The sequence below is a fragment of the Geotrypetes seraphini genome, chromosome 5 (assembly GCF_902459505.1).
Source record: "Geotrypetes seraphini chromosome 5, aGeoSer1.1, whole genome shotgun sequence".
Taxonomy (NCBI): domain Eukaryota; kingdom Metazoa; phylum Chordata; class Amphibia; order Gymnophiona; family Dermophiidae; genus Geotrypetes; species Geotrypetes seraphini.
Window position 1 is genome coordinate 262,554,658 of NC_047088.1, and position 25,510 is coordinate 262,580,167.

At 45.6% G+C, this 25,510-nt stretch overlaps 2 protein-coding genes across 4 annotated transcripts in view; both read left to right on the plus strand.

The window, feature by feature from the left end:
- Positions 1–3,228, plus strand: part of LOC117361017 (probable hydrolase PNKD) — a 126,545-nt gene extending 123,317 nt beyond the window's left edge. The window contains exon 9 of the mRNA XM_033945783.1: positions 1,356–3,228. Coding sequence (XP_033801674.1) covers positions 1,356–1,529 — 174 coding nt within the window. The 3' untranslated portion in view covers positions 1,530–3,228. The remainder of the gene's footprint in view (positions 1–1,355) is intronic.
- Positions 3,229–18,158: 14,930 nt separating this feature from the next.
- Positions 18,159–25,510, plus strand: part of CATIP (ciliogenesis associated TTC17 interacting protein) — an 85,852-nt gene continuing 78,500 nt past the window's right edge. Inside the window, exons 1-2 of one of the 3 annotated variants that reach the window (XM_033946641.1) lie at positions 18,159–18,342; positions 22,925–23,095. In XM_033946641.1, the coding sequence (XP_033802532.1) occupies positions 22,951–23,095 (145 nt within the window). In that variant the 5' untranslated portion in view covers positions 18,159–18,342; positions 22,925–22,950. The remainder of the gene's footprint in view (positions 18,343–22,924; positions 23,096–25,510) is intronic. The other 2 variants (XM_033946642.1, XM_033946640.1) reach the window with 2 other exon arrangements.

The following is a 25,510-nucleotide window of genomic DNA, read 5'->3' on the forward strand; positions in this document are numbered from 1 at the left end:
CTTGCATTTGTTTTGAACCTATCTCCCTTCAGTTTCTCCGAATGCCCCCTCGTACCTGTTGTCCCCTTCAGCCTGAAGAATCTGTCCCTATCCACCCTCTCTATGCCCCTCATGATCTTGAAGGTCTCTATCATATCTCCCCTGAGCCTCCTTTTTTCCAGAGAGAAGAGCCCCAGCCTATCCAACCTCTCAGCGTATGGGCAGTGTTCCAGCCCTCTTACCAGTTTCGTTGCTCTCCTTTGGACTCTCTCAAGTACTGCCATGTCCTTCTTGAGGTGCGGCGACCAATATTGAACGCAGTATTCCAGATGTGGACGCACCATCGCTCGATACAATGGCATGATGACTTCCCGTGTCCTGGTTGTTATGCCCCTCTTTATGATGCCCAGCATCCTGTTGGCTTTCTTCGAGGCTGCTGCGCACTGTGCAGATGGCTTCAATGATTCATCCACCATCACACCCAAGTCTCTCTCAAGACTGCTGTCTCCCAACAATGCCCCCCCCAATTTGTAGTTGAGGGGGGCATTGTTGGGAGACAGCAGTCTTGAGAGAGACTTGGGTGTGATGGTGGATGAATCATTGAAGCCATCTGCACAGTGCGCAGCAGCCTCGAAGAAAGCCAACAGGATGCTGGGCATCATAAAGAGGGGCATAACAACCAGGACACGGGAAGTCATCATGCCATTGTATCGAGCGATGGTGGATGTAGGAGAGGAAGTGAAGACAGGAAGGAGAGAAGAAGCAGATAGACTGCAGACCTGGAAAGAAAACTAAGAAAAGACAGAGGAAAGCAGAAACTGAGATAAACATGAATAAAATGGGCAGACCAAGAAAGGTAGAAAAAATAATTTTATTTTTAATTTTACTGTAAATTTGCACTGCTTTCTGTTTCTATTCCAAAGTGCTGCTTCTCTTTCTTTGGTGTTGAACTGTATATCTTACCAATCTTGAGGCTTACGTTTGATTTTGTCTACATTTATTTAAGTTTGTGGTTGCATTTTCCTATGTAGGGTGAATTTCAATCAGCATAAGCCTCCAACTCCAGCTGAGTTTCAGTTGAGTCCATCATCAGGGAGGGTGAAGATATAAGTCCTGAAATTACTTCTGATACAGATCTCCGGCTGAGAGTTTCTGCTGGGAAACATCAAGCATTTTAATGAATTGAATATCAGTAATTGACTATATTTACCCTACTTTGTATAGCTGAGTAAATAATCAAAACATATCCTTTTTGTCTGTGTTTTGTCAGGATTTACAGTAAGATCTAATCCCTAGGGGAGTCACATTCTTTTCAGCATTGTATAAATCGGAAGAGTCCATAACATCCATTTCTTTCTCTCTCTCCTTTCTCCCAGTGTCCATCCACTCTTGGGGAGGAAAAGGAATACAACCCCTTTCTCCGTACCCACTGCCAAGACCTTCACCAGGCTCTGGGCCTCCAGCAGGGCACCGAGGAGGACTGGAACCACTTCAGAGCCCGTGTGCTGGAGGAGGTGCGACGGAGGAAAGACCTCTTCAAGGGGAGATAGTGGTACGAACCCTGCGTGCTTCCCTAGGGTCCGGGCTAGAGGAGAGGACCCTGGAAAGCAAACATCACTGTGTGAAAGTATGGCCTCACCCATTGCAGAATCTGCTGAACCTTTGACTTGTGGCAACAAAAGAGATTTCCCTCTCCCCCTCCGAGAAAAGAAAGAAAACCGTAGTCCAGTGAAAATAAACCCTAAACCCGTGTGGAGGAAAGTTAAAAGGTTTGCTTGAGATCAGAAAAACTTGTGTTGGAACTACTCCGTCACTCTCTGTAAGCGCAGGTGCCCATGTGCCTGCAGGGAAATTCACTGGTTTTACACGGTGTCATGTGAGAGGACAGTCTTTGTGGTCAGCAGCGGCCTTGGGGGGCTGGGATGAGTTTTCAGGGCTCATCGGTTGTTGAAGAGCTTTAGAAACCTCGCAGACCTCCCTCATGGAAACTCTTGGCCTACACGAACCGTTTCCAGCGTTCCTCTGAAATGTACATTTCTGCTGTAATAGCTGCTGGCAGCAAGTGGAGAGATCTCCATGGGCTTCTGACTTCCAGCAAGTCACTTGGGGACAGGATGAATCTGTCAGCATTTGTAAAAGGAGGAGAGGGGAAGTCCTACTTTTTCAACTGAGAATGTGGCTTACAGCCCTCAGGATGCATCACACAAAATGGTATGCTATCCAGACACTTAAATTGCCATTCACGGACAGCATGCTGTCATGTCCATGTAGCACAGGGATCTCAAAGTCCCTTCTTGAGAGCCGCAATCCAGTCAGGTTTTCAGGATTTCCCCAATGAATATGCATGAGATCTATGTGCATGCACTGCTTTCAATGCATATTCATTGAGGAAATCCTGAAAACCCGACTGGATTGCGGCCCTTAAGGAAGGACTTTGAGATCCCGCATGTTAACTGCTGGAGAGGAGCAGTAATCCTGTATTTAGAGCAGCGAGCTGAAACCCAGGGGATCTCAGTTCAAAAACCACAGCTGCTCCTTGTGACCTTGGACAAGTCACTTAACCCTTCACTGCTTTAGGTACAAAACTAGGGACTGTGAGCCTTCCAGAGTTAGGGAAATCCTTTGAGACCCCAAATCTAACTCACCTTGAGCTAATTGCAAATCTCCTTAGCAGGCTCTAAGAGGTGTGAGAAGCAGCTAATGAATACAATGCTGTTTTAGGGCATGTAATGGGCAGGAGCTATACCCGGTGGTGTAGCAAGGAAGATTGGCGCCCAGTATCGCAGCGCTGTGTGCTCCCCATTCTTCCGTGTAACTTGGGTGCCCCCGTGTATCTCTTGAAATGTTTGCCAGCGTGATCAGTATCTTCCACCTTCTGCTCACGCCAGCCTTGGTTCCCTTCTGACATCACATCCTAATCCCGCGAACGAGACGTGACATCAGAAGGGAGCCGAGGTCGGCACGAGCAGGAGGTGGAAGATGCTGATCAAGCTGGTGAACATTTAAATAGGTACGCAGGGGGGGGGGCGAAGAGGACGAGAGGCGCCAGCATCCCCCGTGAAGGCAGTGCTGGCTGCACCCTGCTGTAAAGATAGAGCTAATTACTAGGTATGAAAGGGGGTAAGCCTCTAAGGGTCTTCTAAAGTTAGATGCCTGGATGCTGCATGATGAGGACAAATTCGATAACAGCAATTGTGTGTGTAATGACTGTTACAGAATACTAGCAGAATTCTGCAGTTATGCGCCTGACTTTAGGTGTGAGCACTTATTAACCAAACGCCTGGTGTGTGTGTGAACTGTGCGCAATTAGATGCGTAACTGATCGCATTCTATAACCTGTGCACATAAGGGGGAGGAGTGACTTGGTGGTTAGAGCTGCTGCCTCAGCACCCTGAGGTTGTAAGCTCGATTCCAGCCTGCTCCTAACACTTCATTATCCCAGATACCATAGGTAGATTGTGAGGGAAAATACTTCAGAGTACCCGATTACTATTCAATAAATAAGGCCTAGGCACACCCCAGATCCACTCCCCTCTTGTACTTTAGAATACTATCAGTGGTGCAGTGGGAGGGGGCGGACCACCCTAGGTGCTGTCTCATCTAGCTGCATTTGTGACCAATAACTATGACACATAAATTTTAATAGAACCCCCCCTAATTGGTAACACCTCAGGTAACATAAGAAAAGCCTTACTGGGTCTGACCAATGGTCCATCAAGCCCAGTAGTCCGTTCTCACGGTGGCCAATCCAGGTCCCTAGTACCTGGCCAAAACCCAAGGAGTAGCAACATTCCATACAGAATCTCAAAGAATAGCAAGATTCCGGAATCCTGGAGAGTAACAAGATTCTAGAATTCCAAAGAGTAGCAACATTCCATGCAGACTCTCAAAGAATAGCAAGATTCCGGAATCCCAGACAGCAACAAGATTCTAGAACCTCACAGAATAGCAAGATTCCGGAATCCCAGAGAGTAACAAGATTCTAGAACTGCAAAGAGTAGCAACATTCCAAACAGAATCTCAAAGATTAGCAAGATTCCGGAATCCCGGAGAGTAACAAGATTCTAGAACCCCAAAGAGTAGCAACATTCCATACAGAATCTCAAAGAATAACAAGAATCCGGAATCCTAGAGAGTAACAAGATTCTAGAATCCCAAAGAGTAGCAACATTCCATACAGAATCTCAAAGGATAGGAAGATTCCGGAATCCCAGAGAGTAACAAGATTCTAGAACCACAAAGAGTAGCAACATTCCATACAGAATCTCAAAGAATAACAAGAATCCGGAATCCCAGAGAGTAACAAGATTCTAGAACCACAAAGAGTAGCAACATTCCATACAGAATCTCAAAGATTAGCAAGATTCCGGAATCCCGGAGAGTAACAAGATTCTAGAACCCCAAAGAGTAGCAACATTCCATACAGAATCTCAAAGAATAACAAGAATCCGGAATCCCAGAGAGTAACAAGATTCTAGAACTGCAAAGAGTAGCAACATTCCAAACAGAATCTCAAAGATTAGCAAGATTCCGGAATCCCGGAGAGTAACAAGATTCTAGAACCCCAAAGAGTAGCAACATTCCATACAGAATCTCAAAGAATAACAAGAATCCGGAATCCTAGAGAGTAACAAGATTCTAGAATCCCAAAGAGTAGCAACATTCCATACAGAATCTCAAAGGATAGGAAGATTCCGGAATCCCAGAGAGTAACAAGATTCTAGAACCACAAAGAGTAGCAACATTCCATACAGAATCTCAAAGAATAACAAGAATCCGGAATCCCAGAGAGTAACAAGATTCTAGAACCACAAAGAGTAGCAACATTCCATGCTACCGAGCCAGGGCAAGCAGTGGCTTCCCCCATGTCTTTCTCAATAACAGACTATGGACTTTTCCTCCCTTGTCCAACGCTTTCTTAAAACCAGCTACGCTATCCTCTCTTACCACATCCTCTGGCAACATGTTCCAGAGCTTAACTATTCCCTGAGTGAAAATTTTTTTCCTGCTATTGGTTTTAAGAGTATTTCCCTGTAACTTCATCAAGTGTCCCCCAGTCTTTGCACCAGTTCACATTGAGTTAACCATATGGCTGATAATGCAGTTACCGGGCACTTATCTAGAAGCAGACACGGACATTAACTAACTTTTCTTCGTATTAAATGCACGGCAGACCTCCCAAAATGTTGGGAACACCCCCAAAAGTTACCATAGTGGTTTTATAGTTAATTGGGTGTTAACTGCCTAAGCTCAGCACCGAGGACCCAGCTTTTAACCACTGGAGTACCACACCTCAAACTGGAACCACAACGGTCTCCCAGCAATCTGGCCATATCGCTTTTCATTTTCACTCCGAACTGCTCCTTACATTATGAGGCCAAAGAGCAGAGGTCGCGGCTGTGTCAGTAAACAAAGCCAGTGGCGAGGCTTGGGCTATGCTATGGCTTGTAGCTGGGCTGTGGTGAGGCCTTGTCCAGCTGTCTGGGAGAATCTGTTTTGCTTCACATCTTTGGTACTGGTGACAGATATAACTGGGCCGTGACTAGGTCGAGGGGGTTCTCTTTCTCCTGTCACCTGTTACAGAACCCCTCAACTCTTTTTTTTTTCCCCCCTGCTTCTCTGCTTAGCCTGGACTGACTTGTTTCTCGGCCTTATTTATTTAAAAAATTTCTACCCCGTTTAAAACTAAACGGTTTACATAATTTACTTACATAAAATTATAAAAAACATAATTAGACAAGCGAACAAAAGAACGCCTCGCACAGCGAACGCTGCACACAACGAACTTCATGTCATGATTCATACAACGAACTTCGTTTCACACAACGAAGTCGCCCGAGCTTCCACGATCGCTGCCGATGTATTGCATCCTTCCGCGCAGGCACTGCAGGCAGTCGTTAGTCACTGCGCTTAACGCGTTTCGCATAACAAACTTGCTCCTGGAACGAATTAAATTCGTTGTGTGAGGCACCACTGTATCTACAAAGTAGCATCAAAGGCTTATTTATACAAAGGGTCATGAAAGATTCACCAAAAAATGATTGACTAGGAAAAGGCATCTACAAATAATTGCGTCTTGGCTGGCAAGTCAAATGCGTGCGGACAATTGCGCAAAGACAACTGAGCGCAACCACAATTGCGTGCAAGATAATTGCGCAGTCATGCGCGCTATTGTCTTGCGCTCCGTTGTCTTTGCGCATTTGACTATGAATCGTGTTGAGTAATTTTCTAAAACTACCCTTTTATTCTGTGGCCCAGATGTTATCTCTGTGGTTAGCTGGAAATGTCAGGGTTTCAGCTTCATTATCACCTCAATTTACAACTTCCCGTGTCCATATACTTTTAACATAATCCTTAATCAGATAAAGGTTATACCCGATCCTCAGAGGGTTAATGTACCCAATGGTTCAAGTGGCCGAGCTCACTGAACCCAATCTTCATGCTTTTTTTATATATATACTTTTTTTTTAATATATATAATTTTCTTATTTTTAGAACCATACTTATATGGAATACTTATGTGAAATTTATTACTTAGCTTTCACAATTTTTCTAGGGGAGCGCCTCCACCTAAAAAAATTGTGAAAGCTAAGTAATAAATTTCACATAAGTTTTCCATATAAGTATGGTTCTAAAAATAAGAAAATTAGAACAACAAAAAAAAGTACAGTGGTGCCTCACACAACGAACTTAATCCGTTCCAGGAGCAAGTTTGTTATGTGAAACGTTTGTTGTGTGAAACGCGTTTTCCCATAAGAATACATGTAAAGCAAAATAATTTGTTCTGCAGCCCTACATTTCCCTCCCTCCACCTCACCTTATATGCAGAGTTTGCCAGCTTTCTTTTTCACCCAGCCGCACGCTTTCAAAAAGCTGTGCACGCGCAGCTGCTGGAGTTGATCAATGTTCTCCTCTCCTGCAACTTCCGGTTTCCGGTTGCGTCAGAGGAGAAGATTGAACAACAGAGCATGCGCGCATGTGCTGCTCTTTGAAAGTGTGTGGCTGGCCGAAAAAGAAAGCCGGAAAACTCGGCATCTAAGGTATGGTGGAGGGAGATGATGGAACACTGCATTCAGACAGGAGGGTGCTGCTGTTCCCGGCTCACATTAGGAAGCGGCGAGAGTAGTTCCGCCCCCCCCCCCCCCCCGGGCCCCTCGGGCGACTTCGTTGTGTGAAACGAAGTTCGTTATAGGGAGCAAGACAAAAAGTTCGTTATGCGCAGCGTTCGCTGTACGAGGCGTCCGTTATGCGAGGCACCACTGTATATATATATAAAAAAAGCATGAAGATTGGGTTCAGTGAGCTCGGCCACTTGAACCATTGGGTACATTAACCCTCTGAGGATCGGGTATAACCTTTATCTGATTAAGGATTATGTTAAAAGTATATGGACACTGGAAGTTGTAAATTGATGTGATAATATAGATGAGATTCCAGTTACAAGTATAGCCGCTATATCATCTGTCTATACATAGGGTTTCAGCTTCAGCAGCTGAAAAGACTAATACGTGAAGTTTGGGGTCATGACTGCAGCCCTTTAAAGAGATGAACACAAGAGCTGCCCCCTCCCCACACAGGGGGAAGAAAGGGAAACTTTCTCCTGTGATTGTTTCTTTCAGTTTGAAGGATTTAAGGAGGGGCTCCATGGTACCATCAGACAGCTCCTTGTGTCAGCCCACCCTCAGAGGAAGGGGAGTTTAGACACCTACAGATCATTCTCCCAGAGCTCATTAAGAGCGAGGCCCTCACTGAAACCAGATGTGAGCATGGTATGAAGAATTTGAGGAGTTCAGAAGAAAAACTGGTCTTACAGTAGATGTTAGGGATGGGCGGCTGGATCTCTGGCCTTCTCCACTGAAGTTAGTTAAAAAAAAAAAAGAAGTGGGATGGAAGAGACGTATGGAGCAGGCTAACAAATGTTTGAAGTTAAGAACCCCTGGGATGCCTACAATCCCTTCCTCAGTCTGCTAGTGGACAATACGAACTTCCCACCAGCAGAGTTATTCAGCATAGATGCATTGGTCAGACCAAACCAACCAGCACTGTGAAAAGCCAGGGGGACCAAAATGGCATCCAGTGTCTTTCTCCCAGCATGCATTGCACATTGCTCACTCACTCTGAAAGGAGAAAGTGGTCAGCCCGGAGCATCCTGAGAGAAGGAGCACTGTGAGCGCTGACCCTCAGCCATTCTTATCTACACACTACTGTGTAAAAGTGTACACTGGAATTGTAAAGAAACTAACACGTACTAACAGAGGGAGAGGGGAAATAATTACATAGACGCTTGTGTTGTGCTGCTTTTTGAATTGCACTTTGTTCTAGTCTGTGACAGTCTTATATTACACTAAGAGGTATTTATTAAACCGTTTCTGAGCCTAACCGCAGCAATTAGAAAAAGGAAAAGTAACTGACTTAAAACATACAATCCTAAGAACCTTCCTTCTGCCAAGTGAAAGTTTGACCTTGGCCCTTGCCTAGGAGGCAATTTCTGTGAGCTCGTAAGAGGCTGCCTATCTTCTATTTACAAAGTTCCCTTAGAAGGGGGTGGGGTGAGGAAATGTGTCCACTGAGACCAGGCTCAGCAGCTCCAGAGATCCACCATAAGGAGGCGCTGCCATACTTGTTTTCCTCTTCTGCCACCCTTAGAGGAAGCTCATTCAGTGAACTGATGGTGGGGCTGGTGTAAGATATTAACCTAGAGCTGCTGTCTCTGCACCCAGAGGTTGTGAGATCAAATCCAAGGGGATACAGAGGGAGGAGCCTAAGGCCCTGATTGACTCGGCCAAGCCAATCGTACAGAAAACCACACAGTAGGTTGGCAAATTCGATCGGTCAAACTAGTTTAGTGATGATTGGAGACTTTAGTTAATCTAGCCTTGGTAATCTGGTTCCTTAGCTCCTGGTGCTGATCTTCTGTAGGTGTTGCTGGCGCATGTGCATTCCTCCAGGGCAGGGGTGTCAAAGTCCCTCCTCGAGGGCCACAATCCAGTCGGGTTTTCAGGATTTCCCCAACAAATATGCATGAGATCTATTAGCATACAATGAAAGCAGTGCATTCAAATAGATCTCATGCATATTCGTTGGGGAAATCCTGAAAACCCAACTGGATTTCGGCCCTCGAGAAGGGACTTTGACATCCTCGCTCCAGGGGTACTGCTGAATCTTTTAGCAGCCACGCCATTGTGGCAGTCGCATATCGGAAAAAGCCACACCTTTCCCTGCAAAGCAGTGTCACTGCTGTTGCATCTTGTATATGGGTATCAGTGGCCCAAAGCCACAGTGTTTTCAGTCTTAACTGGTTCTGTTTTCAGTGCTAAGGACATTTTCATGGATGTTTGAGGCAGCCGTGCCATTGGTTTGGCCCAAAGTGAAAATGACTTTGTTTTGTCTTCTGTCACTCCTATGTGAGTATGAAGAAGGAATGGCTGACAAGCCTAAGCTTATTTTAGTTTCTTGCATGCACCCTGGAGGCTTTTACATCTTATTTATGTGTACACAACTTAGTGTTTTAGCCGCAGGATATCACAAGTCCGTATTGCTTAGGGTTACCATATGTCCTCTTTTCAGAGGACTGTCCAGGCGTCCGGAGGGCTTTTCAAAACCCGGCACTTTGAGTATTGAAAAGCTAGTAAGATCGGGGCCGAGTTTGGCGTACATCTGTGGATGTGACGCGGTGATGTGGCACACATGCGTGCAACGTTATCACATCTGCGCATGCACAGATGCATTCCAAACCCGGCCTGAAGAGATGAGGTTTGCATGGGGCTGGGGTTAGGAGGCAGAATGGGGCGGACCACGCGTCCTCCTTTGCCAGATACAAAATCTAGTAACCCTCGTTTTGCTTAAAGTATTTTTGGATGGAATCTGCAATTCTACACCACATAATGCCAGACTGTGTATAACTCTGAAGGATAGATTTTGGAAAGGCGGTGATGATACAGAACTTACATTTCTTTACATCGACACCGAAATCAAAAGGAGAAGTGGCAAATGTTATAGGTGACTCTCAGAAAGAGATCAAGACTTGACATGGTTAAGAACATAAGAATAGCCTTAGTGGGTCAGACCAATGGTCCATCACGCCCACTAGCCTGTTCTCACGGTGGCCAATCCAGGTCACTAGTACCTGGCCAAAACCCAAGGTGTAGCAATATTCCATGCTACCGATCCAGGGCAAGCAGTGGCTTCCCCCATGTCTTTCTCAATAACAGACTATGGACTTTTCCTCCAGGAACTTGTCCAAACCTTCTTTAAAACCAGCCATGCTATCCACTCTTACCACATCCTCTGGCAACGCGTTCCAGAGCTTAACTATTCTAAGGGTTACATATTTCACTAATATTTAGCACAGGGGTGTCCAACGTCAGTCCTCAAGGGAACAATCCAGGTGGGTTTTCAGGATTTCCCCAATGAATATGCATGAGATCTATTTGCATGTACTGCTGCCATTATATGCTGATAGATCTGGTACATATTCATTGGGGAAATCCGACCTGATGAAAGCTGAGGTTAGACACCCCTGCTTTTGCATATCTACCAAATCCCCTGCTATAAATATCACCATACAGCACTGTAGATAAGGCTTCACATAGGCACTCTTTTGTAGACTTACCCCTCCTCCCCCCACTGTCTTCTATCTCTATTCCCTACCTTCTCCCTTTCTGTACTAACCCACATTTTCTCCCTCCCCAGTTTCCAGATTTATCCAGCATCCATTTCCCTTTCTCTCCTCCATGTCTGGTGACTGTTTCAGACTTCCTTCTGTTTGGCAGCTGATGGGAAGAGCTCTGCCAGGAAACCCACGCCAGCATCAGATTTTTAAAATTCACATAAGAACATAAGAAGTTGCCTCCGCTGGGTCAGACCCGAGGTCCATCGTGCCCAGCAGTCCGCACCCGCGGCGGCCCATCAGGCCCATGACCTGTAATGTGATCCTTCTCTAATCCCTTTTATCCTTCTATCCGTACTCTGTCTAAAACCTATCTCTACCTCTATCTGTATCCTTCAATCCCCCTATCGTTCAGGAATTTATCCAATCCTTCCTTGAACCCCCGTAGTGTACTCTGTCCTATCACAACCTCTGGAAGCGCATTCCAGGTGTCCACCACCCTCTGTGTAAAAAAGAACTTCCTAGCATTGGTTCTAAAATTGTCCCCGTTCAGCTTCTCTGAGTGCCCCCTTATGCTTGTGGTTCCCAATAATCTGAAGAATCTGTCCCTTTCCACCCTCTCTATGCCCTTGATCTTGAAAGTCTCTATCATGTCTCCTCTGAGTCTCCTCTTTTCATGGGAGAAGAGCCCCAGCCTTCCCAACCTGTCTGCGTATGAAAGGTTTTCCATACCTTTTATCATTTTCGTCGCTCTTCTCTGGACCCTTTCAAGTATCGCCATGTCCTTCTTGAGGTACGGTGACCAATACTGGACACAGTACTCCAGATGCGGGCGCACCATCGCACGATACAGCGGCATGATGACTTCTTTTGTCCTGGTTGTAATGCCCTTCTTAATAATACCCAATATTCTGTTTGCTTTCTTGGAGGCTGCTGCACATGATTGTGCCGTTGATTTCATTGTTGTATCCACTACACACCCAAGTCCTTTTCAAGGTTACTATCCCCTAGCACTGAACCCCCCCATTTTGTAGCTGAACATCGGGTTTTTTCCCCCTAAATGCATGACCTTGCATTTCTCTATATTAAAGCGCATTTGCCATTTGCTTGCCCACTCTTCCAGTTTGTTTAGGTCCCTTTGTAGGTCTTCACATTCTTCCGTGGTTCTAACCCTGCTGCAGAGTTTGGTGTCATCCGCAAATTTTATAACTTCACATTTCGTCCCCGCTTCTAGGTCGTTTATGAATACATTGAACAGCAGCGGTCCGAGCACCGACCCCTGGGGAACACCGCTCGTGACCTTCCGCCAGTCCGAGTAGTGGCCCCTTCACTCCAACCCGTTGCTTTCTGTCTGGCATATTCAGTGTCCCTCCAGCTGATCGCATGATTAACAGGAACAGCACTGAGGGTTTTAAAGATATTTGCTTTGCTGGGTCTTAAAAAATGGGTGGGTGGTCCCAGAGCCTTTCGGAATTTGTTTCTGCCTCCTCCTCCCCTTTCCACCACCAAAAATACTGGCACCCTAAAAACCACTAGTTCACTGAATGGGAGAACTGGTTCAGCAGAAGACGGGATGACATGGGGCATGTCTGTTCCTTTGCAATTACAAAGGCTGGAGAAGGACTATCGGCTCTTCTCAGATATCGTCTGAGTAAAAGGGCAGAGAAGTCTGAAACGTGTGTTAGAATAGTGGAAAATCCGTTCTGTAATAGGCCCAAATTGGAGCTATATTTGGAATTTTTTTGGCAGAGTTGTTTTTTTTAAGCAAATAGCCTGAAGTCACCTTCTAAAGTACTTTGAACCCCAAGTTTTAACTGATCAGCATCGGATTGCAATACACCTTCCGCACTATAGGGTAAGGGGTTGATAATCAAAACTTTATAACGTCCAAAAACCAACCTAAGTCGGCACTTGAATGTCCGGGTGCCGATAAAACCAACTTTCTGGACGTGTAAGCTTCTGTGCGTTCGGAGATCAAAGGGGCGTGTGGGGAGGTGTTTTATGGGCGGGAATCAGGTGGGCTTCAACCAGGCCGTACATATCTGCAACTGCGTGTATTTCATGGGTGGGCACACACTTGAGCAGACTGGGGGGTAATAGGAGGGGGCTGTATATTTCCAGGTGTAACTTATTGAATATTATGCTACGTGACGAGTATCTTTGGAATTTAGGTGTCTACAATACATTAGCTTTGCACCTGGTGAAGGAGCTCGTGCCAAATGCCTGAAGTAGGCCCCACTTTCCCTTATATATTTGGGTGTGCTGCTGAGATGCTAATGAGCCAATTATGGTCAATAATCAGATGATAACAACCAATTATTGACCTACCCAGACGTGGCGAGACCCAGAAAACTACAACAATCATGACGCCAGCCATGAAAGGCTGAGAGCAAATTATTCATTGGCGCTCATAAAAATCTGCGCTTCCATCAACTCTGCACTATTCTAACTATTGCTGCATAACTCAAAGGGGGCGTGGCCACTGGAGGAGCCGTGGTCATGTTAGGGGTGTTCTGGAAAACGGCCTCAGCTCACGTTGGGCCCCAGCGTATACACCAGGCATCAGCAGGCGTAAATCTGGCACCAGAAGTGAGCTAGGCAGGGGAATCGGCAGTAAGTGTGGTTACGTAAATCACGCGTGGCGCTGATTTTGTTTTCCCAGCGCTGAATTTTGAATGCTGTTTATAGAATTCCCCCCCGCACCGTATGCTTGTGTCAAAAATACTGACATATACAGCTTTGCTCCTCAGCACCGTCTCTCAGATCTGCTGTTAACGTTCACTGACACAATAAAGCTGACTGTTACTCCAAACCCGGGTTCACGGGTGAAGATTGGCTGAGCTTTATCATGGTTCCAGCAGGGCAGTGGCGTACCTAGGGGGGGGGGGCGGGCCGCCCCGGGTACCAGCCCTAAGGGGGTGTTCCCGGCCTTGCCGTTCAGTCCCCCGCCACCCCCGAAGGACCGTTCGCCCCCCTGGCCTCCCCGCACCACCTATGAACAGCCGCAGCAGGATCGCGAAGTCAGCGTCAGCGATCCCTGCGCTGCTTCCTGCGCCGCGATCCCGCCCCTCCTCTGACGTCAGAGGAGGGGCGGGACCGTGGCGCAGGAAGCAGCGCAGGGATCGCTGACGCTGACTTCGCGATCCTGCTGCGGCTGTTCATAGGTGGTGCGGGGAGGCCAGGGGGGCGAACGGTCCTTCGGGGTGGGTCGGGGCATCAGGCCTTCAGGGTGGGGCGGGCGGGCAGGCAAGCAGGCTTTCAAGGGGGAGGGGGGTGACAGGCAGGCAGGCAGGCATCCTTCAAGGGGGGACAGGCCTTCGGGGGGGGGTGCAGACCTTCAAAAAAAAAAAAAAATTTTTACATGGGGGGGGTGCAGACCTTCAAAAAAAAAAAAAAATTTTTTTTACATGGGGGGGGGGGGGGGTGTCAAAAAATGATGCGCCCCGGGTGCCACATACCCTAGGTACGCCACTGCAGCAGGGTATCAGCTCTGGCACCTCCCAGGAGTAAAAAAGGCAGCGACACCCAGTGAACACTCATGCTGTCCCCCTCTTTTACGAACACCATGCTCCGACGCTCACAGAATTCCTTTAAGCGTTGGAGCAGTTTCCACTACTGCCGGCGCTCTGCATTTGTAAAAGAGGGGGGTAAGGTTGAGGTTGGTCAGTGGGATGAGGGTCACCAAATTGTGATTCTAAAGTGACCGTCCTGTTTTTCTCATTTTCACATGCACTGTTGTCTCTTGTTGTCCAGTAGCTGTGACTTGTTTTCTGTAGCATCTCAATGTGTGGACAGAGGGGTGAAGGACTTATAACATGGAAATAAAAGCTGAGTGCAATTTGTTTCTTCTGCCCTGTTTTAGTGTTGAATGCAAATTATCATCGAGATCGCAACCAAGTGTGTTTTGGAGCTGTTTTATTTCCTATGTATGAGCCCCAATCACTCATCCCCTCATTTATTCTATGCGGCCTTTAGATGGCCTGCTGCACTTTCTCTTGGTGTGTTGTTTTTTGTTTTGTTTTTTACATGGTCACAGCAGTTTCCATGGATGTGAAAGCTCAGTCTGCTCTTTGCGTGCAATGACACTCTCGTACAACTTATTGTCCTTGCATACAAGCGGGGGAGGGGGTACCTAAGGAATCCCACTAGGTTTTGCATGCCACGGCACTGAATGTAATTGTTAGACCAAAGCTCCCAAGTTCCAAAAGAGGTAAGGAACAGTTGCAAGCACGCTTCAAACTACTCTTGAACATCTGGTTTATGCATGTTCCTGAAAAAGATAATCGGATCTTTCCAAGACAATCAGATCTTGTCTAGAGGGAGGGACATTTCTACAAATGATCTATCCACCAGAGGACAGAACTGTTTACGTCACCCATTCACTACATCGATAGATGGAGCACCTGCCATAACATGAAACTTGTGGAAAATTTAGTTCCAAAAGCCATGCGGTCAAAGGAAACAGCCTCCATCTGGTGGAGGTCACTTGGGCACTGCCGATATCGTGTTTTAGCTGCTGCAGGTCTGAGAAACAGACAAGGGGATATGGAAAATAGCTCTTGAGCATCCACAGCATGGCTTCCTCTGCTTGGTGAGACCTGAATCTGCATCTGCATTTTCTGCTGAGACCCAGATGTACCGCACACTGTAGGCATGCTTATTGAACAGGATGGATTCAGCTGTTAAGGCAGTGCTTCCCACAAGGTGCACTGCGGACCCCAGTGAATTCTCAAGGGCGCTGCAAGATATTTACAATTGTGGAAAACAGGGATACTCAACATCTTTCAGACACAGCACTAACTACTAGCAATTCACAGACACTTGAACGTTTGAGAAATGACAGGCTTAGCCAAAACTCCAAGTAGACAAGAACAGATTTCATATAGTCGAGAATGTCATCGAAAGGAATGTAGTGACATCTTTTCAAAATCATTAGGGCTGCTGAACCCAAGAGAAATTACCCTTCCCTATTCACACTCGAGGAGTTTGCTCAACATTGGGGGTGCTCAAACACCCGCAGGACCCACAGAGCTGGCTCCTGTGGTGTCATTTAACTGTGAACTACCTCAAGCCGGTGGCTGGCTACTAACTACGGTACTAGCCCATGGATATTTCACTATGGGAAGCCAGGTAAAGACAGAGGAAAATGCAAAGACATAGCCGAGAGAAGGAGAGTATCAAACTAAATGGTGAGAAAAGAGCAGGAGGAAAGCTGATAGAGAAAAGCAGCATAAGAGGACTCGATAAGTAAGTGTTTCGGCCTAAACGGCCTGCATCAGGAGTCTGCCGTGAAAGCCATCAATATAAGCACATAGACATTAACCATGCAAACCTTGAAACAATATAACACCAAAATCTATCACAAATAAAATCCATATAGATATATTAAAAACCATGCATATAACTTTAACAGTATTACTGATTTAAAAAATCACAATGTATTGAAAAATAAAACCATATAAAATGACTTTTTAAAAGAATGTAAAAGATATTGGGGTCCTTTTACTAAGGCGTGCTAGCCATTTTAGCGTGTGCCTTAGTAAAAAGACCCCATTGTGGCTAGAAATCAGTTAGAATTCACGGGAGCCAAAGAAGCCGCTGAGCAGGCGCACCAAAGCACGCTCCTGCTTGTTGCCGCTGAGTGGCAGAAGAAACTCAATCTCACGGGTGAAGAGCCTGACGGGTTGGGAGGGAAGGGGGCTGGGGCAGTGCCAAATTTGGGGAGGCCACGGTCCCTCCCATTCTGACACCTATGCCTGGGATCTCTTAGAGCAGGGGTGTCAAAGTCCCTCCTCGAGGGCCGTAATCCAGTCGGGTTTTCAGGATTTCCCCAATGAATATGCATGAGATCTATTAGCATACAATGAAAGTAGTGCATGCAAATAGATCTCATGCATATTCATTGGGGAAATCCTGAAAACCCGACTGGATTCCGGCCCTCGAGGACCGACTTTGACACCTGTGTCTTAGAGAGAGGAAGAGATAATGGTGACTGCAGATGGGCCATTTGGCCTTTAGCTGCCAACATGTTTCTATATCTCATTAGAAAGTATGAGGCAGTGGTGAAGCTTCCCATTCTTTACATTTGGGCACCTTCCGATTCTTTTCATTATGTTGGCAATGAATAACTTGTATGGACTCTCAGTGATATTGCAGATGTTGGGGGGGGAGAGAATTATTGTGTTTTGATCTTTAAAAAAAAACAATAAAATATTTAAGCTGAAAGTAATAATCCTATTAGAGAATTCTTCAGAATGTTTAGGAGTTTTACTGCTTCTTTAGTGCAACCTAAGACTCAGAAGTTGGTAGCACATGATTTTGTCAATATTTCAGACTAAAGTACAGACCATAGCAGGTGATATTGCCGTTTTAAAAGAGGAAGAGAGAAACTTCAGGGGGCAAAACTAGTTGTTGGAGGGACTTCCAACTGATGGCTATTGGAATTCTTTCTGTTATATTACAGACTTCTGTGGCCTGTGCCCCAGAATTGGCAGGGAGAGATAGAGATTAACTATAGCAGTGTTTAATCATGAAGAACTCGAACCTGTGCAACTCTGAACACCTTGAGCAAGCTGAATGCACAGTACAGGACTCTGCCAACTGATGCTCTAAGTCAGGGATGTCAAAGTCCCTCCTCGTGGGCCGTAATCTTTGGGTTTTAAAGATTTCCACAATGAATATGCATGAGATCTATTTGCATGCACTACTTTCATTGTATGCTAATAGATCTCATGCATATTCATTGGGGAAATCCTGAAAACCTGACTGAATTGTGGCCCTTGAGGAGGGACTTTGACACCCCTGCTCTAAGCACAGCCCAACATTGACTCAAAAGACATTGAGTGCTGAGAAATATCATCATGATACTGAATAAATCAGTGGTTCCCAACCCTGTCCTGGAGGACCACTAGGCCAATCGGGTTTTCAGGCTAGCCCTAATGAATATGCATGAGAGATTTGCATATAATGGAAGTGACAGGCTTGCAAATCTGCTCCATGCATATTCATTAGGGCTAGCCTGAAAACCCGATTGGCCTGGTGGTCCTCCAGGACAGGGTTGGGAACCACTGGAATAAATCATCATATATTATATATGATTAGAAAGACACTGAAATTCATTCTGGATATTGGGGGTGACAGCTGGCAGTGATAGAGTTAAAGGGGCATGATGATGATTGCTAGGGGAAAGAACTCTGGTGGGGTTCCCTTTCTTTGGTGCCTTAAGCAGGGGCTTATTTTGATCTGATTCCTACTCTGGGCAAGTCACTTAACCCTTCATTGCCACACAAAATTATGATTAATCCAGGCCCTACATTACTAAAGAAGTAAAGGAGCTTCCTGTCATTATCCCTCTGTGGGGGGGAGAGAGAGAAGGGAATGGGGGGGGTGCTATTGTGGCATCAGAATGAGGCTTGGGATATACTGAACAAAGTTATTGGAGCATCAGAATGAGGCATGAAAGTGAACCCAGAGAGAGAGAGAAGAGCAGAGCAGAGAATAGGGAGAGGCTGTTAGGCACCAGAATGAGGCTTGGAGAGTAATTGGACGAAGTTATTGGAGCGTCAGAATGAGGCTTGAAATTGCCTGAGCGAAGTTATTGCAGCACAAGAATGAGGCTTGGACTGTACTGAACGACGAGCACTCAGACTGAGGCTTGAGCACGCTGGGCTGCGGCCGGGGACAGTTGTCATGGAAACAGTAGGACGCTTCTCTGCAGGTCCGAGTCGAAAAGCAGAGAGAGACCAACAGTTGCGGTGCGTATCGTAACCAGAGCCTGGCGACTGAACGGGGGCGAGGGGGGCTATATGTGCACTTATTCCCCCTACCATAATACTCCTGCTGACCCCAGCATCACCCCATCTCCCAGGGTTGTTCCAGGGGAACCTCCCCACTTCCATCCCACTGCCATCCCCTCCCCTCCCCCCATCACACCATTACCCTCTCCTCCACAAGCACTGCTGACTCCAGCATCACCCTCTCTCCCAGGGTTGTTCCTGAGGAACCTTCCCACTTCCATCCCCTCCCCCATCAAACTATTACCCTCTTCTCCACAACACTGCTGACTCCAGCATCACCCTCTCTCCCAGAGTTGTTCCTGAGGAACCTTCCCACTTCCATCCCCCCCATCAAACCATTACCCTCTCCTCCATAAGCACTGCTGACTCCAGCATCACCCTCTCTCCCAGGGTTGTTCCTGAGGAACATTCCCACTTCCATCCCCCCCATCAAACCATTACCCTCTCCTCCATAAGCACTGCTGACTCCAGCATCACCCTCTCTCCCAGGGTTGTTCCTGAGGAACCTTCCCACTTCCATCCCCCCATCAAACCATTACCCTCTCCTCCATAAGCACTGCTGACTCCAGCATCACCCTCTCTCCCAGGGTTGTTCCTGAGGAACCTTCCCACTTCCATCCCCCCCATCAAACCATTACCCTCTCCTCCATAAGCACTGCTGACTCCAGCATCACCCTCTCTCCCAGGGTTGTTCCTGAGGAACCTTCCCACTTCCATCCCCCCCATCAAACCATTACCCTCTCCTCCATAAGCACTGCTGACTCCAGCATCACCCTCTCTCCCAGGGTTGTTCCTGAGGAACCTTCCCACTTCCATCCCCCCCATCAAACCATTACCCTCTCCTCCATAAGCACTGCTGACTCCAGCATCACCCTCTCTCCCAGGGTTGTTCCTGAGGAACCTTCCCACTTCCATCCCCCCCATCAAACCATTACCCTCTCCTCCATAAGCACTGCTGACTCCAGCATCACCCTCTCTCCAAGGGTTGTTCCTGAGGAAGCTTCCCACTTCCATCCCCCCCATCAAACCATTACCCTCTCCTCCATAAGCACTGCTGACTCCAGCATCACCCTCTCTCCCAGGGTTGTTCCTGAGGAACCTTCCCACTTCCCTCCCCCCCATCAAACCATTACCCTCTCCTCCATAAGCACTGCTGACTCCAGCATCACCCTCTCTCCCAGGGTTGTTCCTGAGGAACCTTCCCACTTCCATCCCCCCCATCAAACCATTACCCTCTCCTCCATAAGCACTGCTGACTCCAGCATCACCCTCTCTCCCAGGGTTGTTCCTGAGGAACCTTCCCACTTCCATCCCCCCCCCCATCAAACCATTACCCTCTCCTCCATAAGCACTGCTGACTCCAGCATCACCCTCTCTCCCAGGGTTGTTCCTGAGGAACCTTCCCACTTCCATCCCCCCCATCAAACCATTACCCTCTCCTCCATAAGCACTGCTGACTCCAGCATCACCCTCTCTCCAAGGGTTGTTCCTGAGGAAGCTTCCCACTTCCATCCCCCCCCATCAAACCATTACCCTCTCCTCCATAAGCACTGCTGACTCCAGCATCACCCTCTCTCCCAGGGTTGTTCCTGAGGAACCTTCCCACTTCCATCCCCCCCATCAAACCATTACCCTCTCCTCCATAAGCACTGCTGACTCCAGCATCACCCTCTCTCCCAGGGTTGTTCCTGAGGAACCTTCCCACTTCCATCCCCCCCATCAAACCATTACCCTCTCCTCTATAAGCACTGCTGACTCCAGCATCACCCTCTCTCCCAGGGTTGTTCCTGAGGAACCTTCCCACTGCCATCCCCTCCCCCCATCAAACTATTACCCTCTCCTCCACAAGCACTGCTGACTCCAGCATTACCTCCCAGAGCTGGTGCAAAGGTGCTGAGAGCTCCTAATTACCCCCATTGTTTTTTTTATTGAAACAAAAGAAAATCTTAAAGATGATAAAGGGGCTGGAACTGCTCGCGTATGAGGAAAGACTAAAAAGGTTAAAGCTCTTCAGCTTGGAAAAGAGACGGTTGAGGGGAGATAGGATTGAAGTGTACAAAATCCTGAGTGGAGTAGAGTTGGTAGAAGTGGATTGAATTTTTTTTTTTTTCACTGCATCAAGATTAACAAAGACTGGGGATCACTCCAATTATTTTTTGAAACCAATAGGAGGAGATTTTTCACTCAGAGAATAGTTAAGCTCTGGAATGCACTGCCAGAGAATGTGGTAAGAGCGATTAATGTAGCTGGTTTTTAAAAAGGTTTAGACAACCACTCTCTGTGTGAAGCAGAACTTCCTGATATTAGTCCTGAACTTGCCCCCCCTTAGCTTCATTTCATGTCCTCTTGTCTGTGTCAAATTGGACAATGTAAATAATCTTCTCTGCTCTATTTTGTCGATTCCTTTCAGTATTTTGAAGGTCTCGATCATATCCCCACGCAGTCTCCTTTTCTCAAGGGAGAACAATCCCAGTGTTTTAAGTCGATCCTCATATTCCAGTTTCTCCATACCCTTCACTAGTTTAGTTGCTCGTCTTTGCACCCTCTCCAGCAGTTTTATATCCTTCTTTAGGTAGGGAGACCAATGTTGGACGCAGTATTCCAAGTGGGGTCTGACCATTGCCCTATAAAGCGGCATTATAACTTTCTCCGATCTACTCGAGATTCCTTTCTTTATCATGCCCAACATTCTATTTGCCTTATTTGCCGCTGCCGCGCATTGTGCCGACGGCTTCAGGGTCCTATCTATCAGTACACCCAGATCCCTTTCTTGTTCACTTTTTCCCAGAGTTGCACCTGACATTCTGTACTCGTATTCCTTATTTTTACTGCCTAAATGCATTACCTTGCATTTCTCCACGTTGAACTTCATCTGCCATTTCTCCGCCCATTTTTCTAACCGACACAAATCGCTCTGGAGTTCCTCACTGTCCTCCTGCGATCTGATTGCCCGGCAGAGTTTTGTGTCGTCTGCAAACTTGATGATCTCACTGGATGTTCCGTTTTCCAGGTCATTGATATAAATATTAAAAAGGATCGGCCCAAGTACCGAGCCCTGGGGTACACCACTAGTCACTTTCTCCCAGTCGGAGAACTTCCCATTTATGCCCACTCTCTGCTTCATTTGCCTATCCATCTTTGTATATCTCCCTCTATGCCATGGCTTTGTAGTTTCCTGAGAAGTCTTTCGTGTGGAACTTTGTCAAATGCTTTCTGGAAGTCCAAGTATATTATGTCCACCGGCTTTCCACTATCAATTTGCTTGTTCACGGTCTCAAAGAATTGGAGTAAATTTGTCAGACACGATTTCCCTTTCCTGAATCCATGTTGACTGGGTTTCATCAAGTTGTGTGTGTCCAAGTGCTGAACTATGCTATCCTTGATCAGTGATTCAATCATCTTGCCGGGGACAGACGTAAGACTCACAGGTCTATAGTTGCCCGGTTCTCCTCTCGATCCTTTTTTGAAAATTGGAAGAGAAGAGAAGTCCATAGTCTGTTATGGAGAAAGAATGGTTTGGTATAGATTCAGGATTTATACAAATGATTCAAACATTGTATAGCTCCCCCGCTGCTAGATTGTTTATTAATAATAATTTTTTAGAACATTTCTTTCTGCAGAGGGGGGTTAGTCAAGGATGTCCTTTGTCTCATTTACTTTTTGATATAGTATTAGAACCCTTGTTATTAGCTATTCAACAAGAGAAAGAGATACAGGGTATTTCCTATTCAGAACGGGAATACATGATCTCTGCTTATGCAGATGATATACTGCTTTATTTGAGAAATCCAGAAATAACCATTCCACGCCTACTTGAATTAATAGGAAAATTTGGAAAATTTTCAGGATACAAGATTAATTGGAGTAAATCGGAAATTCTTCATTTTATTGTACATTGTACAAAAGATTTGTTTGACTTATTTTCCCTTAATAAGATAATTGAAATGAGGGGATAGGGAGGGGTGGGATGGGTTTCTGATATTTTATTAAAATGTGGATTTATAGGAAAGTATATTGTATAATATAATATAAATGAATGATTTTTATGTGATAGGGATGGGAGGATAAATTTCATATATTTAAGATGATTATAATAGCAAATCAAGTGATGTTCAATTGCTATTTCTTGATGCACTCGATGTAAGTTGTAAAAATGAATAAAACATTTAAACAAGAAAGACATGGGGGAGCCACTCCTTACCCTGGATCGTTAGCATGGAATGCTGCTACTTTTGGGTTTTGGTCAGGTACTAGGGACCTGGATTGGCCACTGTGAAGACGGGCTATTGGAGTAGATGGACGTTGCTGATGTTGTTACTGAAGTTCTTTAACAAGACGCTGCCTTCCATAGCTCCCTTAGTCCTCCCCCTTGCACTCCTAAATGTTCCCTTTACCCTGTGTGCACTCTTAGGGCAGGAGTCTCCACCAGTACAAACCCCGTCTCTCTTCCCATACTCTTATATACTCCTCCTCTTAGCACTGACTCTTCAGCTCCCTGACATGTATCGTACAATACTCACCACTTTCTGTTCTTACTCAGAGGGTCAGAGGAGGAAACGCTGAGAAATGGCTGATGAGGTCAAGCAACCACTATCAGAGAAAGCCAGTAAAGATGAGGCCAAGCAACTCTCAGAGACAGCCAGTCAAAGTGAGGTCAAGCAACTCTCAGAGACAGACGTTCACAAGGAGTCTGACCTTGTTTCCGATGATGGTAAGTGTCACTTATTTCGGTTTAGTATTTCCAGCTGCTGTCACCTATCTATACTCAGTCATGAATCTGTCATTGCAACACTGCCTTGCACTATACCCTATCACCAATGCTGGGCAGTATTTTTCAGCAGTTAATCCAAAAAAGTTTAACTACTCAAAAATAATTGGTAGTTGCCCAATAGTTAAACTACATTTTAAATAGTTAAATTATTAAGTAGTTTAACTATTTCAAATAGTTAACAACAACAAAAAATCTCTGTTGTGTTTTTAAGTTCTTCTGCATTGCTTGCTTATTGACTTACTAACCGCTACGCCACACTCTCCTCCGAAGAGAAGCACTGGAGTGATGGGGCGAGGGGCAAGGTCAGAAGAGAGTGATGCTCTATTTGCATGTAGGGTGGTTGAAGTGTTGGTCACAGGATGGATCTGAAGGGATGTGGGATGTGGGAGAACTGCTGGTGTTGGATCCATAACAGGAGATATGGAGGCAAGGGGAGAGACAGAGGTGCTGGGCCTGCCGGGAGAGAAACTGGACCTGTGGGGGGTAAGGAGACAGGAGAGAGGAGTGATATGCTGCACTGTGGGGAGGGGGCTGGGGAAAGGGGGAGCTTCCAGCCTGTGGAGGGAGGGAGGGAGACAGAGAGAGAGTGGGAGTTGGGAGTAAGATAGAGATCCTGGGAGATGAAGTTTGAGAGATGCTCTCACTGCTCACTATATAATCATTAATTCTCATTATATTTTCCTTCCTTAAATTTCTGGTAAACCTTCCGAGCTCTATCTTTATAGAGAAGAGGCGGTATATAAGCTTAAGCTTTAGTTTAGTTTAAACAAACTCTGATGCCATGCTCCTTCCTGGGTTGTGTAGGTGGTAAACGGCCCTTAGTAGGATTCAAAGATAAAGAGTTGCTTGGAAATTGTGTCCTGCACTCTAAATAGAACCGATTTACTGGAAAATCTCAGCTGTACTCTTTTCTAGATTCCTCCAGATCTCTGGGCTTCCGCAAAAAATGAATTTATCCTAAATAGTTCCCTCTCCACGCCCCACAATCTATTACTGGGCGATATCAATCTTCATTTAGAGGAGGAACATAATCATGATCGTAAGGCATTTTTGTTCACTATGGACTACTCAGTTCCACAATTCCTTCAATCTTACGTAAAGGGCCATCAATTGGACCTGGTCACATTTGCCACCAAATCCGAATTTGAATGATGGCAGTGGCAATCTACACTTTAGTCTGATCATTTTATCTATTACTTTACTTTAAAATGGACTAAAACGTTCAGACCGAAATCAAGGTTGCAAAAACAGGAATCTTGAAAATGCATTGAATTACCATCAGTAAGAGACATCAATGAATGTTCATCAGATTGGAAAAACATCTGTAATCCCATCTTGGATGAGATTTCCCCTAAACATACTATAAAAAGAGAATGGTACGATAAAGAACTTTTAGAGATGAAGTTCATAGTGTGCCGTCATGAAAGAAAATGGTTAAAATCTAAATTAGCAATCGATAAGGAAATGTGGCAAAAGGAAGTTCGACATTACAAACTTATGCTAAAAGAGAAAACAAAATTTTAGTATCAGCTAAAGTAGGCACAATAAACACTAACACAAAGAAACTATTTCAATTGGTTAATAATGTGTTTAATTTAAATAGGCATTATACAATCATCCCATACTGTGACACCTACCTTAAATGATTTAGCAACTTTTTTCAGGGATTGAGAACTTCCTGTTTACCTCAATCTAAAGATTTAAAACACTGTCAAAATAAGATCCAAAATGATATCCACATGGATCTCATCTGGACCTCCTTTGACAAACCAGATTGGAATGATTTTGCTAACCTATTCCATAAATATGCGAAATCCTACTGTATTTTGGATTCTTGTCCTCCAGATTTAGCGATAAAAGCTCCTCAAAATTTTAAGCTGGAGCTCTTCAGTTGGCTATCTGACTCCTTAGAAAAAGTAAAATTCCCACAAGATGAGAGCAATATCATCATTACGTCAATAATATAATCTCTATATATATAAAATCAGGAAGGATAAGACCATAGTGGAAAGACTGAACAAATTCTTTGCTTCGGTCTTTATGGAATTAGATGTAAGAGATCTACCTGAACCGGAAATGGTTTTCAAGGCTGATGATGCAGAGGAACTGAAAGAAATCTCAATGAATCTGGAAGGTGTACTGAGCCAAATCGGCAAGTTAAAAAGTGATAAATCGCCAGGACCAGATGGTATACATCCCCGGGTACTAAAGGAACTCAAACATGAAATTGCTGACCTGCTGTTAGTGATCTGTAACCTGTTGCTAAAATCGTCTGTAGTACCTGAAGATTGAAGAGTGGCCAATGTTACACTGATTTTTAAAAAGGGCTCCAGGGGAGATCCAGGAAATTGCAGA